Source organism: Labrus mixtus, chromosome 21 (genome assembly GCF_963584025.1).
Source record: "Labrus mixtus chromosome 21, fLabMix1.1, whole genome shotgun sequence".
NCBI lineage: Eukaryota > Metazoa > Chordata > Actinopteri > Labriformes > Labridae > Labrus > Labrus mixtus.
Window position 1 is genome coordinate 21,645,117 of NC_083632.1, and position 16,412 is coordinate 21,661,528.

Consider the following 16,412-nt stretch of genomic DNA (forward strand, 5'->3'; position numbering starts at 1 on the left):
CAGACTGCTTAGTTTATTAAAAAGAAAAAAACCTGCAGAAGAACATGGAGAGCTCATGATTAGAACAGTGTTAATGCTGGCACTTCCTGCTATCACCTCATACCCTCCCGGCTCACATCAGGGTGTGAGTGTGAGTAAATCATCATCAGATTCTGACGACTCTCAGAAGACATCTCAGCTTCCTGTTAGATGGTTCATCCTGTTTCCTGGCCTCCTCTCTGGTAGAGAAAAGTTTTAAAGTAGAAGAAAAATTAAACTTGACTCCAACATTAAAGCAACAGGCTCCAGAAACACGACTTCAGGGGGCTCCATAAGAGTCCTGCTGTGGAGACCTGCATCTTCTCCTGCAGAGGATGGAGGAGGAGACGCTGCAGATTCTGACTCTTCCAGGACTCCAACAAAGGAAGGAGGCAAAAAGATGGCAAGACTTGTTTTTGCAAGTCATCGTTCTTTAACGAGCCAACTTCAAATCTCGACACACGCTTTCACATTTTCAAATCTGTTTTTATTTTCTAGTTTTATTTTTACTTCATTGCCAGTGAATATTTATAAATTAGAGCAATTTATGGCCCTCCGCTTTGAAAACATGTTGAACTGTCGCCCTACATATTAAAGAAAATAAATGTAACTACACATCCCTCTTTACAGACTGTATATAGTTATAGAGTAATAAGGTACATATTGTTAAAAAAAAAAAGAAAATATATCGAGAATGTTAAGAAGGAAAAGGGTCTCAAGATTATCTAGATGTTTGCTGCAGACTTTCACTGGACCCTTTATACCTTCTGTAACTGCATGGGTAATTGTCTGTAAACTGTTCTCAACCATCCTCTAAATAAAGAATTGTAAAAAAAAAAAAAAAAAATTAGAGCAATTTATAAATTCTTTTTCACTTCTGTTATAATGTGGGCAATTACTCTATCTAATTTGAATACTTCAATACTTTCATGTCACCATATACTCCCTCTGTTAGGTATAATTGTAGGTTTGTACATATACTGTAAATGACAGCTGTAGTAAGCTTTAATCTAACCAGCTAAATGTTTATTTCACCAAACTATAGAGTATTGGGTTGGCTATATCATGTTATCCCCAAGGAGAAAAAGTACACCATTACTGTCAACAATGACTTTTATATAAACTATCCAGTAAGTTTTGTGATTTTAATTTATATGTGCAAATTTGACTTTTGACTTTTAATACAGAACCAAGTGTAAGCTTACAGCAAGACAAACTTAAAATGAGTTCCTCCTCGTGGGTCTATGATGACACAGGCAGGGGCGTGTCCAGACTGGGGTGGCCTCAAGTGTGATTCCAAAACTATCCAATGAATGTCTTCATTTTAATGTAATCCATCAGACCTGAAAGGTGTGAAACGAACCTTTAGGATAAAAATGATACATTTGATGTTATTAAAAACAAAACATAAAGAGCCATATTAGTATTTCTGGTTCCTTTATATCCATAAAAGAAAGACAAAATGTAGAAAAACATAACAGAGGGACAGATGAAAACATTTCTAACCGCTAACTCTTGTTTAGAGTACTCTACAGTTTCTACTGGTGTTTGTAAATATACATCCTGAACACCTCTAAAAAGTGACCTCACTCTTAATGAGTCTCAGGTGACACCCAGGTAAGTGTACTCTCTGGTCAGGATGAGTTTCAAGTGAAATGATACACCTGTATCACCTCTATTGTTGACGACATCATACTTAAACGACTGCCATGAAAGATGTAGACATGTCAGTCTGAGGCTCTGTTAAATATCTTAATGTCTTTATCAGATATTTTCTGGGGTTAAGCTTCAGACAGTTATGAAATTGAGAAGGAAATTCCGATTGAAGGAAAAACACAAACACACTGATGTTCACTTATGCAAATGTTGCAGTTTTGAGGTCAAGCATTGAATCCAAACATTGTTCACTTCATGGAGAATTGTCTTTGATGATTCTGCATCGGTTTCTCTCATCACACTTTCTCACTTTGCACAAGTCTATGATTTTTTTTTGTTACAACAGGAGGGACTAAAAAGTTGCTTCCATAAAATTCAAAACACCAGAGGGTTCAGCTTACGATAAAGTCACGGTGCTGGCCCCTGATTGGTGTGTTTATAAGGGGTCATGTTTTGGATTCTGAACTATATTGACTTCTGTTTAATATTCCCACAGGGCCGAGCTGCCCGGGCTGACAGCGTCCCCCTTCAGCGTGCCTCCCTGGTCCCCTCGCAGATATTTGCCGTTCTTGCCCCGGATGGCGAGGCGGCGGTGCTCCAGCAGCTCCAGAGAGAAGTCCTCAGGGGCCTCACCGTCTGAACACACCAGCCCAGAACTATTCACATACCAGAACCGGCCGTCCACACCTGCAGAGGTTTAAAGGGTAAATACAACAATTTAGGCTGAGTGGTTATCTTAACTAGAAATACCAGATATTTGTTATGCTGTCATTATTATTTCTGAAACATGGTTTTGGCTGCTAAAAGGGATCAAAAGAGGTAGAAGGGATTCAATCAGTCTTGGTTGAGTGGTCACAGGCTGACCTTTAATGTGGTAGGCCCCGTTGCTGAACTGCAGGGTGAAAATGTCATAGACTGATCTGCTGGCATCCAGAGTGTTGGAGTTCTTGTGATGGCAAATGAAGCCGTTCTCTCCTCTCAGGATCAACATGGGTCTGTTGATCAGTTTCAGAGTGAGCTGTTCATCCTCACCTGATGAAAGGTGACAAATCATGAAGACAAATGAGAAGGGACACGGGGTGAGTTGGGTTTGACTGAGGATGAACTTCAGAAAGAGAAAGGAGAATAAATTCTATAACTGTCTCTTACCGATGGAGTCACTGACGGCGAGCAGCTGGCCGTTCTTCTTAGTGCAGATGTATTTTCCATTGTTAGCTTTTACTGCCACCTTGTGGCCAAGCCACTCCACTGCAAACATATTATTTGCTGACCTGCAATTTGGCAACACAAAGGAAAGAAAAAACTCTTCTTGCCTTTACATGCTTTGAAATGTGTGATAGTACATATGCAAGACATAAAGGTGACTGCTCAGGGGGGCTGGAGGCTATTCAAAATGTGTGATTCATTAAGGAGGCTGAGATACTCCAACCAGGGTTTTTTTCTTATTATTCTGCACTCTTATGCATGAAACTCCCCCTATAGTTTTTATTTGCAGTCTTAAATCCCTTCTTTTACACTTAACCTGACTAAATGGCACTGTGTTGCTATATTTAAAAAAATATCAATATCTTGCCAGGAAATGTGCTTCATTTTTTTTGAATGAAGCATTGCACTCTAATTTATAAACTAAAAATGTAAAGGGTATGAATTAATGAAAGGTTGAATAAAGAGGAACACTCAAGTTGATGTGTTGTGATGTATTGATAACATGTTATGACCCCTGTATAAAACAGCGTATGTGGAGATGATTCATTCAGACACTGATGTATTAATAGTCACTCTTCATAAGTACTATGAGAACATTCACTTACATTTCAGTGGCAGAACTCTGTATGCCCCCGTGGGCCACTAAAGCCCAGTAGTTCCCCTGGCTGGTGCGGAACGTGCACTTCCTGGTTTCTTGATCAATCTCCATCTGAAACGTCTCCATGTCCGTCTCATCGTCCTGGTTTGCTGCAAGGCTCACTCCTGGGAGGGGCAAAGACAGTATGTCCTGTTAATGCTGATGACAAATGCCATTAATTCTTTTTGAATTAAAGTTTTACATGTTTTCATTGCAGTGGAGTATAAAACACCAAGTATGTTTGATGACTGCTGAACGCATCAAGTTAAGACTCAAACACAGATACACACAGGGTGAGATTATAGAGTTGAGTAGTGAATTCATGCTAGCATCAAAATGTTTGCTCACAAAATACAACTGAGCTCATGAGAAAGATGTAACTCAAGTGATGAAACCACTTGAAATAAACAAAATCCTCAACAGAACCTCCTTTTCTTCTCTCAAACTGACATAATGGTTGGGAAAGTGAGCATTTTACTAATCTTGATGCGTTGTTGTGTTTGGCTTGGCCCAGTATGAAAGAGTTCATGATCACGCCTGATTCAGGCATGTTACATTATTTCAAGAAGATTCAGACTCATCATGACTCACGACACGCTGAAACTCTCCTGAGGGGAAACATATTTCCTCTGATATTGATTCTGTATGCGTTAGTTCAGAGAATTAAATATAATTATAAAAGAACTTTGATACACATCATACAGATACAGGCTGAAGCTAAACATCTTTTCTCTCATAATGAAGCTTTTACATTGAGACAGCCAAACAAAAATATTCCCTTTGATTGACAGGCACTTATGAAAGCACAAAAAATATGAATCGTATACTAATAGTATACTGTGTCTGTGTCAAACACATAATAAACCTTGAACCCTCACTCCTTTAATAAAATGATGTTAGCATTCTGTAAGTCTCAACATGAACTTAAATGTTGACACTGACAAAAGCAATCGTTGGTATCACCAGTAGACAGATTGCAGAGAGCTTAATCCCAAATTACATCCATCCCAGAATATGCCGGATACATTTTCCTAATCCTTTAATAACCCAAACCTGTGCATCTCACCCCCTCCTCTTTTTTTTTTTTGTTAGTTCCCCCCCGACCTCCCTCCACCCCTCCCCTGTCCCTTCCTTTCGGCCCTCCTCACAGTGGGGGTTCTGATATAATCAGCTTTCAAGTGCTGCTTGTCCGATCCCCTCAATAAAAGAATAAAGGACAAACAGGAAGAGAACCGAGGATTTAATGGTGCACTCTTAGCAGGATGTTCAGATTATTACCAACCACACTGAACCGTCAAGCTGATGAAGCTATTAATGATCGAACATATGGAGAACATGCTAAAAATGTAAATGTAAATTAATTAAGTAGCAAAATAGTTTTAAACATCTGAAATGACCCAAAGTATATACACGAGTACACTTACAAGACCAAAATGTTTTTGACAACTGTTCCTTTAAGAAGCATTCCAATTCATGTTTGATTGTCATTGATTGTAATGATGCTTTGCATTTTACATTTCCGTTGGTAAAAGTGAAATAAAACCACATTAAGTCAGGTTTCTTCACTACCCCTCTGCTCAGGTACCTTGAACATTGGAACCCTAACCCACCAACAATTTCAATCCAGCGTGTTACAAGAATTCTTTTGCACATTTTGCTTTAATTCGATATCAAACCGTGGAGAGTGAAAGAGGGTGATACGGGACAAAGATGTCATGGTTCCTGAGCTGCTGCGGCACTTTAATCACATCTTATTCACTCCTGATAAACTAGCTACCATGAGGTCTTACTACTGGTTAAATCATCATTGATCTCGAGTGTATTTCAAGCATACATTTCTGCCCCTCTACTCTGCAACTCCGCCTGGGGGCCCATCACTCTCATTCCCTCTCATTCCGACTCAATGTCATGCTTTGTCTACCTATTCCATGTGTCCATTTCACACTAATTCAACCCAGAAATGATCCAGTGACAGGGCTCAGCTGGGACCTCACAGCCACCATCTGATGAGATGAGATGAGAGGAGGCAGAGGAAAGAGAGGGAAGGACGAATAGAAGGAAACAGAGAGGAGGGAGGGGGAGAGAGAGAGAGAGAGAGAGAATATATTTACTGAAAACCAAACCAGCAATGTGAGGATATCAGTAGCTACATAGATGACCATCACTGACACAGCAGTTGATCAAGCATACAAAATAAGATGATGTCATCTGCATGAAGACACACACTGAAACACACACACATTGTGCGTAGTGTTATCAGCATCCAGTTTGGATCAGACCCTAGATCCAGCTTCGCTTTCTGTTGTCCTACCTGCAGCCTGCAAGTAGAGCAGGCCTGACTAATCCATCAGCGATAGATGGCTCTGACATCTATTATTAATGGTAAGCTGATGCCCCAATCCCCCTGTTCCTTATTTTCCTCTTTCCTACTCTTCATCCTTCATCACTGCTTTTTTTTTTGTAGCGGTGCAATCTTTTTTTTGTTTTTGTTTTGTTCCTCAGCTTTGGCCGTGTTTTTAAATGCATGCAGTATGTGTGTAAGTGTGTAAGTGTGTATTTGTGTGCACAGGTTTACATACTGAATGTTAATGGAAGGTGTGTGTCTTTTAGACTATCATCACTTTTTCACTCTCTGGGCAGAGTGGACCACTTAGACCTGAGGATAGCAAGGAGGTGATGAGAGACATGATGATAGATCTACATGACATGCTAACACACACACACACACACACACACACACACACACACACACACACACAAACTGAATCGGATTTCTGTCCACAAAAGCTCTCTTAAAAAAACTGTTTTTATGCACATTCAGGTTTTAGCTTGTACAACAGCCACCCCTCTTTTATAACCTATTTACAGCGTTCGGACTCATTTTCAAAATATATACCAAATGTGGCTTTTCTGTCCTTAATGAAGCGCAGACAAATGTGCTCATTTATACAAAAAGACAGGTGACATTATGAAGACGATGAAGAGCCACACACTTGTCCTAAGCCCTCAGCTGTATTTCCTCCCCTTCTCTGCTGTCTGTTTCCCATTCTTCTTTAATTATCATGAATCATCATGTCGCACCCAGAGGCTAGCTCTAAAGACTTTTGAGATAAAAGTATGTAAAGATGTACATTTTTTTCCTTTAACAAGTCTTTAAGTTCATGAGTCAGATTTCCTCTTGTATAGATTTTAATGTTTGTTGCCAACTGCCATCCATTCTTTCTTTACTCACCGTTTTGTCCAGGTATTCTCATTGCCTGCACTTAAATCAATAAATTGCCAGATAATTTGGAAATTAAAGACAACATTTTGCATGACCAATTAGAAGCTTGTTTTGAAGAAAATTGCTCATTACTAAGATGGCAAGACATTTGTGACAAATTGGTTTGAGTTATTCCAAACTGAAATGCCATAGCAGTCAAAAAAAAGTCAAGTTAAAAAATATCAATTTGCACCACAATCTGATCATTCTGCAGTGACATGTGCAGCTACAAACATCAGCACTGACTGATTTTCGGGGTTAGCAGGTTAGATTAACGAGTCAGAGCGAGACTCAGAGGGGCAGAAGCTTTGGCCCCAGGTGAGATCCAGCTTGGGTTTCTGAAAGCAGACTCCCCCCCCTTTGCCTTCCAGGAACAGGGGCCAACTTCATCAATAATTCAAAACACCAGCACCACTTGCCACAGCAGGATGGTGTGGTTTTGTGTGTGGGCGAATGTATCGGAGACAGATAAAGCTCTTTGTCCAGAAAGTGTTAGAGGAAGCAAGAAGAGGAACAGATACAGAAAAAGGTGAGCATCTTAGAGTTGTCCCATCTTTGCGTCAGAATATGAAGCTTCATTTTCTTTTTTTTCCCTTTCAACCAATTGGTTTATGGAGGTTGATTAGTTTCTGCCCAAAGCTCCCACTGCTAACCAGGAACAATGAGCAAGGAGGGGTTCAGTTACAACACCCAAGGCTGGAGTAACTGAACCCTGCAGACAAGAATCTGCAGCCTGTGGATGGATGTCATGGCCAAGTATGCTGACAAGCACTGTTGGTGTTATGCTTATATCCCAAATCCAGTTTCAAATCAGACCAGCAAACCTTCAGCAACCCAACACTCAGCAAGTCCTTTGACTTGTAGAGCACTTTTAGTAAGATGAAACATGATCATCACAACTCGATTTTTTTTCTATTTGAGTACAAATCAGAGGAATCTACAGAAGAAGAACAACTTTGAATCCAAAATGGATCCACCAACATAGTAGTCTGTCTATCAATGCTGGTCTAAAACAAATGACGTATTCATCTCAGTTCTCCCAGAGGAGGTTGATAATAGTCTCCCGTATCAGCCTCATCCATCTCGTTTTCCTGGAAAGATTCTAGTATCCCATGTGATATCGATGCATGTTAATGAGCAGACTACATTACCCATAATTACCATGCGTCCCTTATCAGTTGTCAATCACTAGAGAGCGGCCTGTTACCTTAACCTTGCATTCTCAGCATATCCAAGAGTTAGTGTACTTCCTGTGAATTGATGGCTCAGTTTCCCGGGGGTGTAACAGTGTGTACTGTATATGGGTTAGTAGTAGTAACTGTAGTAGTGGTAGTGTTTGTTGCTACTCTGCTTCATTATGTGTTTAGGTCAGAGTGTTTCAGCTAATGGCTCATGTGACCACCCTGAGTGGCATGTAAGGTCAGCCTTTCTTCATTTAATCAGACATTAGAACCACAGATAAACTTCAGCTCATTCAAAACTCTGAATAGATTTGGAGGTCCTCCTCCTTGTATACAAAGCCCTAAATGGAACAGGACCGAGCTACATGACCAACTCTCTTGTCCACTATGTGCCCTCAAGGACACTCCTTCATCATCCTCTACTGGCCGACTGAAGGTTACCAGCAGCAGCCAAAAGAAAATCGGAGATGCAGCTTTTGCTAATTACACACCAAAGATATGGAACACATTACCTTTAGATATCAGGGAGGCTAGCTCACTAAATATTTTTAAAAGTAAGCTTAAAACGTTCTTCTTCACCTTAGCATTTTGAACAGGCATCTATAGGGTTATGTTTCACTGCTATTTTATACTATTTTATGCCTTTTTAATGCAAATTTAGTTTAGCCTGAGTTATTTTCAGAGGATATACTTGATTTATATTATATTTAAGTGTGAAAAATCACATATAAAGCCTTTTATGCCATTTTTTAAATTAATTTAATTTCATGTTATTATATTATGTGATGCTCTTTTTATGTCTTGTTCTGCTGTAAAGCACTTTGAGCTGCAATACTTGTATGAAAGGTGCTATACAAATAAAGTTTATTATTATTATTATTATTATTATTATTATTATTATTATTATTATTATTATTATTATTGTTAGGGATTCTATATTGGACCATGACATTTTCAAGAGTTAACATATGCATAGCTGCAGATTTGTGACAGTATGGATGTTTTGCCTACCTTGTCTTATCGAGACATATCGTCCATTGGCCGCCATCAAAACCACCTGTGGATGGCTCTCCTCTAAGTCAAACAGTTCATCTTTGCCCGGCTTGGAGCAGCGTCCAGACCTCAGGGTGCCAGTTGGGCCCATGGGGGACAAATACTTCCCCTCACAGTCTTTGAAGGCGAGCTTCCCACACTTCAGTTCCAGCGTGTACGCCGTGGCCCTCCCACTCTGTGTCAAGAGCTTCCCATCGTTACCGAGGAAGCGGCTGTCACAGGTCTTCAAGCCGTACTTCCCGTCCAGGTAGACGAGAGTCAGGAGCGCTGCCACACCCCAGGGAATGTTCACATCCACAGCGACCTCCCCGTCCTCCAGAGAAAGGTGGGCGTAGCGCCGGCGAGCCACCGACAACAGGTTGGCCTGGGGATGTAACGCCAGGTGCACCGCCCAGAGCTCTGCATTCGTTATCACCTGGGCGAAGCAGGACAGGTAGTCCCTAGAGCCCCCAAAGAAGCGCAGATGCTGCTCAGACTGCAGGGCCCAGCGACCGTCCGATTGCGCCACGATGAGGAAGCGACAGTCAGAGTTGTGCCCGTCCGCTTCACAGGTAACTTTGCCGTCCTTGTCGGAGGCCAAGTATCGTCCCAGGTGGCTCCGCAAGTAGACCACCTGTGTGTCCTGAGAGTCCTGCTCTAGAGTCCATATTTGCTTCTTCTTCAGACTGGCGGCTGATGCATTCACCTGAAAGAAAAGAAAAGGCAATGTTGCAACCAACACCATGGAGGCTTAGACGTTTGGTCTATGTACAACATCCCAAGCTGTTTCAGGTCTGTTGGAACTCTACAGGAGTAAAACACTGTGGCGCTCTACACCTGGTATTTACATCTTTCATGAGGGATCACATCACAAATGGATCATCCATAAGTAATAATCCATTGTGTACAGTTTTAAAAGAAGTCTTAAAGAACATTATCTACGGAGAAACTTTAGTCAGTGCTGATAGGACTACTGGGTCATGTTATGTCTTAGATGCTGTAAATCAGACGGAGCCTTTGTGTCTGTCTGTTTCTTTTGGTTTTTTGTTCATTTATGTCAATTGTCTATTATTTTGAGTTATTGAAGAAATGTTGTGGAATGTTTGTGTAGTGTGAAAAGAATAATATATAATATGAATTTGTAAAATGTATTGTCACAATATAAACTGCGGACCCCAGGAAGAATAGCTTCTCGCTATGCTGAAGCTAATGGGGATCCAAATAAAACAAACAAACAAACAATAAGCGGACGAACGCACCCAGGATGCATTGAGATCCCATCACTCAGTCGAGTTTTTTATAGCTCATGAAGGTGACTGAGGCTACATGAGAACAATCTTAAGATCTGATCATAAGCGGTCACTCGAGATGCATTTGGTGATGCCTGCTAGTGACAGTTGTGAACAACCATATCTATATGCCCAATCACTCAGGATGCATGCTAACAACAGATGTAAACCTGGCCTGTGAATCCAACAATCACACGCTCTGCACAGCTCTGGATGCTTTACCTTAAAGCTGAAGTTCTCAGCAGTCAGGTAGCGTCCCTCATGGTTGATGAGACCAAACTGTAACTTCAAGGGACGGTTCCCGTTAGCCGGCATGTTCACCTGTGGATTCATTACATGTGTAAGATGTCAGGCGAGTCATGGAGACAGTGGAAGGGAGCAGAAAGGCAAAAAAGGGGGAATTAGATCTTTTTTTTAAGAGGTAAGGAATAATGAAGGATATGAAGTCATGGAGAATGATGAAATGTCTTACAGACAGGAAATCAATTCATTGAGGTGCAGTATATAAAGCACTCCTAAAAACCACAAATTCCGTCCCTCGCCCGTGGCTTCATTACATGTTCCTCCAGCTACAGGCTCCTAATTTACTTACTGTGGTTTGTGGGCTTCCCCCTCTTCAAGTTTCTGCGGCTCTAATTCCAGATTTTAAGAGGCTTCTTTCACCAAGCGTCCTGCTGTAATGCTTTCTGTCTCCCCTTCTTCTTCTCTGATGATCGGGGTCTCTCTCTGACTCCCCCTCAGCCTCCCATCTACCTCAAGCTCTCCTCACCCTAATCAGGTCAGAGGCAGCAAAGACTCGGGGTCCCGCCTTGATCTCTCTTTAGTCTGCTTCCACCTCTCTTTCTCCGCAGACCAATTTTCGCTCTGCTTTCTCCTCTCCCTGCTGCTCTCTCTCTTCCAGGCTCACTCCAGGTTTTTTCTTGACTTTTTATTCACCCTGAAGGCTCAATCACCTGGTCCCCCCCCCCCCCCTGCCCCCCCGACTAAGCCTCCCTGGGGTTTTTGTTTTGTGCCCCTCTTTTGGATCACATCCAGTTCTCTTGACCTCTCTTCTTCATCAAACCTTGAAGTCCAGGTTTCCTCAGTTGTCAGACAAAAGTTTGATCAGTAGAGGAGAACATCCTCCTGCAGTCCTGCAAATTTGATGGTAGCGCACTGACGGACTCCTTCACTCTTTCCCCTAAACATAAGCTGCCATCAGCACCGAACTCGGCAACAAAGAGCAGCTGTTCGCTTCTGTAATCTTAAGCCTTTCTCCCTGCCATCCTCTCCTTCTCTCTCTCTGCCTTTCTCTAACCTGCCATGTGTATAATCCTACCTTTCTCTGTCTCTGCGCTTTATTCTGAGCCCTGCACTTCTGTGACACATAGAGACAGGTAAGTAGAAACAATGCACACACACACACACACACACACACACACACACACACACACACACACACACACACACACACACACACACACACACACACACACACACACACACACACACAGCACAAGTAACCAGAGCACCCCCCTGTGCCTTTGGGGTAGTTGCCTGAGTGCAGCTCCACTTACTTGCCTATGCAAGGGGGTTTAGTTACACATCTTCTCTGATTGCAAGCTTCTCTGGGTCAGTTCTAAAAGTGTCCGAGAGGCCGAGAGGAGACGGACTTTACGTCTACATTTTAGGAGACAAGCAAAGGAATCGGAGATGAGAGGTGACGTAAAGGCTTTATGAATGAACATGTGTGCAGCAAATTATCCTGCGCGCGTGTGTGTGTGTGTGTATGTGTGACTAGTCAACCTTGCCAATCAGCCTATTATGAGTCTTCTTTGAAGAGTAAACAGACGTGTCTCTTCCTGAATCCATCTAATCCTCAACCCAATCATCCCAAACTGGCTAATCTATGAGCAGTACCCCTCCCCAATCCCCTAACACACACACACACACACACACACACACACACACACACACACACACACACACAGAGGTCACAGGAGGGTCCCAGGGTTCATAGTAAACACCACCCACCCAAAGATTTACTCCCCCTGACCCAGACTTGAACTGCTGCGCTTTTACGCAAAATGTGATAAACAATGCGTGTCACACACACACACACACACACACACACACACACACACACACATACACACACACATACACACACACACACACACACACACACACAAACACACATACACAAACACGCACACACACACACATACACACACACACTCTCACAAACACACATACACACACACACACTCTCATAAACACACACACACACACAAACACACACTCTCATAAACACACACACACACACACACACACACACACACAAACACACACACACTCTCATAAACACACACACACACACACACACACACTCTCATAAACACACACACACACACACAAACACACACTCTCATAAACACACACACACACACACACACACACTCTCACAAACACTGAAGCAAAGGGCTGCAGTTTGTTGAGTGTGAACACTAAACAGGCTGACATCCCGTGTTTGTGAGAAACTGATTTGAGATCAGCTTCTAAAGTGTTTGTATTAAAGATAAGACAAACTACAAACAACATACATGTTTGTAGTTTTTTATGATAATGTGTAACTTTAAAAAGAAAAGAATAAAAGACAGAAATAAGCCACTGGCTTTGCAAAGTGAACCATCCCAGTGATTTGTTTTATCCTAATATTTAAATAGAGACCCTGTAAATGCATTAAGACCAACAGTATGATCTCTGTGGCTGTGCTGTCTAAATTATGTTTTTTTAATACCAGATGTTGAAGTCCGAAAGATGAGACACATCTTTTTGATACTGAGCAAAATGTCGTCAAAAGTCTTAAATAAAACATGACTCAAATGCTTATCAGCTGTACATCACACAGCCTATTTAATGGCATTCATTTTCAAAATAAAACTCCTGGAAATGTGTTTTTTTTAAATCTGGTACATCTAAACTAGTTGATATCCAATGATATATGCAGAATACACCCCGTAAAAAGCAGCCATTTAATGGGAGCTGATATACAGTCAAGTGTACAGTTTTTTTTCACCAAATAGATCTGACTTTCTTTATGTTAGCTGTTCATCAATGTGTCTGCTTCTGTCCAAAGTTTCTGCCTCTAAAAAACATGATATTTTCCTTGTCACTTTCACCAAGTGATGGCTCTTTGTTGATTATTGTTGGGTATCATTGTAACAAAACCACAGGTAATTGAACTCAAAAGCACGACTCAAAACACAGTCTTTGGTTAAGGAATAAAAACAGTCTTTACTTCCTACAAGCAGACAGAATCCAAAAAAGTGATCCAGGAGAAACAACGGCTTGTACGCTCCACACAGAGGTCAAAGACGAAGTGGCACAGAAGGAAGGGAAGCTACAGACTAAATACTAAGGTGAGGGGGAAGACAACGAGATGCAGCTGGGAACAATCAGGGCGGGGCAGACAATCACACAGGTGGGAAACACATGAGGGCAGGAAGTGAAGGATCTGAAATGAGAGGAGAGGTTAGTGACCCAAAACAGGAAATAATACAAGTAGAAATTAAAACATAACCTAAGACACAGAGCTGGACATGACAGTCATTGGGTAAGAGAAGGCACAATAATCGGCCATTGGGCGGTCACATTTCATATTGTTTCGTTCCAGATCTGCGTTGTCAGTATGTAAATGTCTATGTAAAGTACCATGGGATAAATCAATGTGATTTGGCGCTATAGAAATAAGAATCTATTCATTCATTAATAACACAACAATCATCTCAAGATTAGATTTATTTTAAGGTGTGTCTCTCAATTCAGTTCACTGTAAAGCTGCCAGTTGAAGCTCCTGAGAGTACTTTTTATTTGGTTGTGAAACAGCCTGAAATGAATACTGACGCCTCTTTATGACTTACAATATGCAAACGGGACAGTCAGCAAGAAGAATGAATATTTCTATTGAGTTATTTTTAATGCTCGTAAATCCTGCTGCCTGGTAGATGTCACACTGGGCGATTAACAGCCAAGTGGTAACCTCCAGTGTTGAAAAGTGAAGCCAATTCGGAAGTGAAAAAAAAACTACAATTTCTCAAGTATCCACTCGAGGCTGAAGCCCTAGAAGGGACTACACACCCATGTTCAAATATCCATTCTGACAGCAGAAATAAGAACGATTACAGCCTGCTACCAAAAAAACAATTCTGGTCTGACTTGCTTGTCTTTATCGTACTGTCCAGGGGGTGAATGCTTTTTCAACTCATATTCATTTTATTATAAGAAGGCTGAGAGGAATGCATCAGGTCGCCGCTGGCTTGGTTAGTTTGCATACCTCATGTACAGAGGCTGTTGTCCCCAAAGCTGTGGCCCCAGGTTCGTATCAGACTTGTGGCTACCCTTCCCAAGTCATTCCACCAACCTCTGATTTCTGTCTCCATCCACTAACCTGTCTCTCTAATAAAGGCATAAAAACAGAGTAATGCATAATTAGGGGCGTAGTTGAAGATATTTGGCATGGCGCTAAAGGCCCATGTCAGATCAACGATATTTGTCAGTTGCTAGGCGGACTGAAAGTAAGTGTGAGACAGCATTTCTAATTTCATTTCAAACCTTAATTTAAGCCTCGAAAATCATTGAGGATTCCCTCATTTGCAACGATGTCGAGATACAAACAAAAAAGGGCACAAATACAACAACAAAGGTCAGGATGATTCTCAGTAGAAACAATCAAACACTGTGGTAAAGTGGTTTAAGATCTTTGTCTTCATTTGTCATTAAGAAGCAAGAGTGTCAATCTTGAGAGAGTGTTGTAAATCAGTGCTTCCCAAAGTGTGGGCCGCGGCCCCCTGGTGGGCTGTGTGGGTACTGCAGGTGGGCCGCGACCATGAGTCAACCCTTGAAGTGATTAGTAAGGCGTGTCATGACTATTCATGGACATAATGTTTACTAAACTTTTGTGTCTCTCTTGCCATAATATCATGTTGTCATGTCCAATATTTTACCCTAACTGAAAGTGGGCGCTGTAGTCATAACTTTTATTTTATAACGGGCCCCGGAGTAATTTGGTATTTCAAAGTGGGCCACGGCAGTTTTAAGTTTGGGAAAGGATGTTGTAAATTATTTCACATTTTTGGAGCAAAAAAAGCTAAAAGCGGATTTTCCAAGTTCAGAGTAAACCAGCGGGACTTGAAGCAATAGACCGTCAGTAGAGGGAGGGTCCAGTTCAACAGAGATGTTATATAAAATGGTGTACTTCCTGTACGTTCAACATTACGTGGCTTTCATCATTGGGATTAAAAAAGTCCACTTCAGAAACCAACGGGTGACGTCACTGAGACTACGTCTATGATTAATAGTATGTATCTAATGTGACAGATTATGCAGACTTGTTGAACGAGTATATCTATTATAGAATTTACAATTTCATGGAAATTTTAGCACATAGATAAGAGGTAGTGGTTTGTCCACAGGGGGGCGCCAAAACCAACACACACTGAAAGTCCTTGCAGGAGCTTTAATCTAAGACGTTAAAGATTCATAATAAGTGTATCAGCAGGGTGCAGTAAGGCTAGAGGCTCATACCTACTTTAAAAAGGCCAGCAGGACAGAAACATAAAAAATAAAAAAAACCCTCCCCTGTTAGTCTGCTCATGAACGCTCTTAATGATGTGTATGAATCACTTCACTTTAAACACTCACTCTGCTCGGACAGGCCATCTGATCTCCTGTTGGTAAGAGGAGCTGCAGCTTTGTGCATTTTTTTTGTGTGTAATTGGTTCTGAGAACTTAACCCCCCTTATCTGTTAAATAACACAAATGAATTGGAAATCAGATCCTCCCGTTCGCATCACTGAAATGTTCATCATGGAAACATTCACTTTCTTTTTCTTTACTTACAACACACACACACAGACACAGACACAGACACATGCATGCATATTAACATTCACACTGTGACTATGAGAAAAAAGGAGATGTTGCAGGAGGCAGACAGTGCTAACAAATCAAAAAAAGTCATATTCTGTTATTGTTATCAGCACTATTATTTTCATTACTATCACTATTATCACTATTACTGTACTTCCTCCTCATATGTATCCTATCCCACGCATCATTAGCTCTCTCTCTGTGGCCCCCGGGGGCTTCAT

The 16,412-nt window shown here is 41.4% G+C and overlaps 1 protein-coding gene across 1 annotated transcript; it reads right to left on the reverse strand.

The window, feature by feature from the left end:
* Window positions 1–2,109: 2,109 nt before the first annotated feature.
* fscn2b (fascin actin-bundling protein 2b, retinal) lies at window positions 2,110–11,223 on the reverse strand. The gene is made up of 7 exons (XM_061028351.1): window positions 10,874–11,223; window positions 10,504–10,602; window positions 8,972–9,698; window positions 3,486–3,642; window positions 2,824–2,945; window positions 2,539–2,706; window positions 2,110–2,361 (listed from the first exon to the last, which is right to left on the reverse strand). Exons 2-7 carry the CDS (start codon window positions 10,594–10,596, stop codon window positions 2,156–2,158), a joined length of 1,473 nt encoding a protein of 490 aa, XP_060884334.1. The 5' UTR covers window positions 10,597–10,602; window positions 10,874–11,223; the 3' UTR covers window positions 2,110–2,155.
* Between the last annotated feature and the right edge of the window lie 5,189 nt (window positions 11,224–16,412).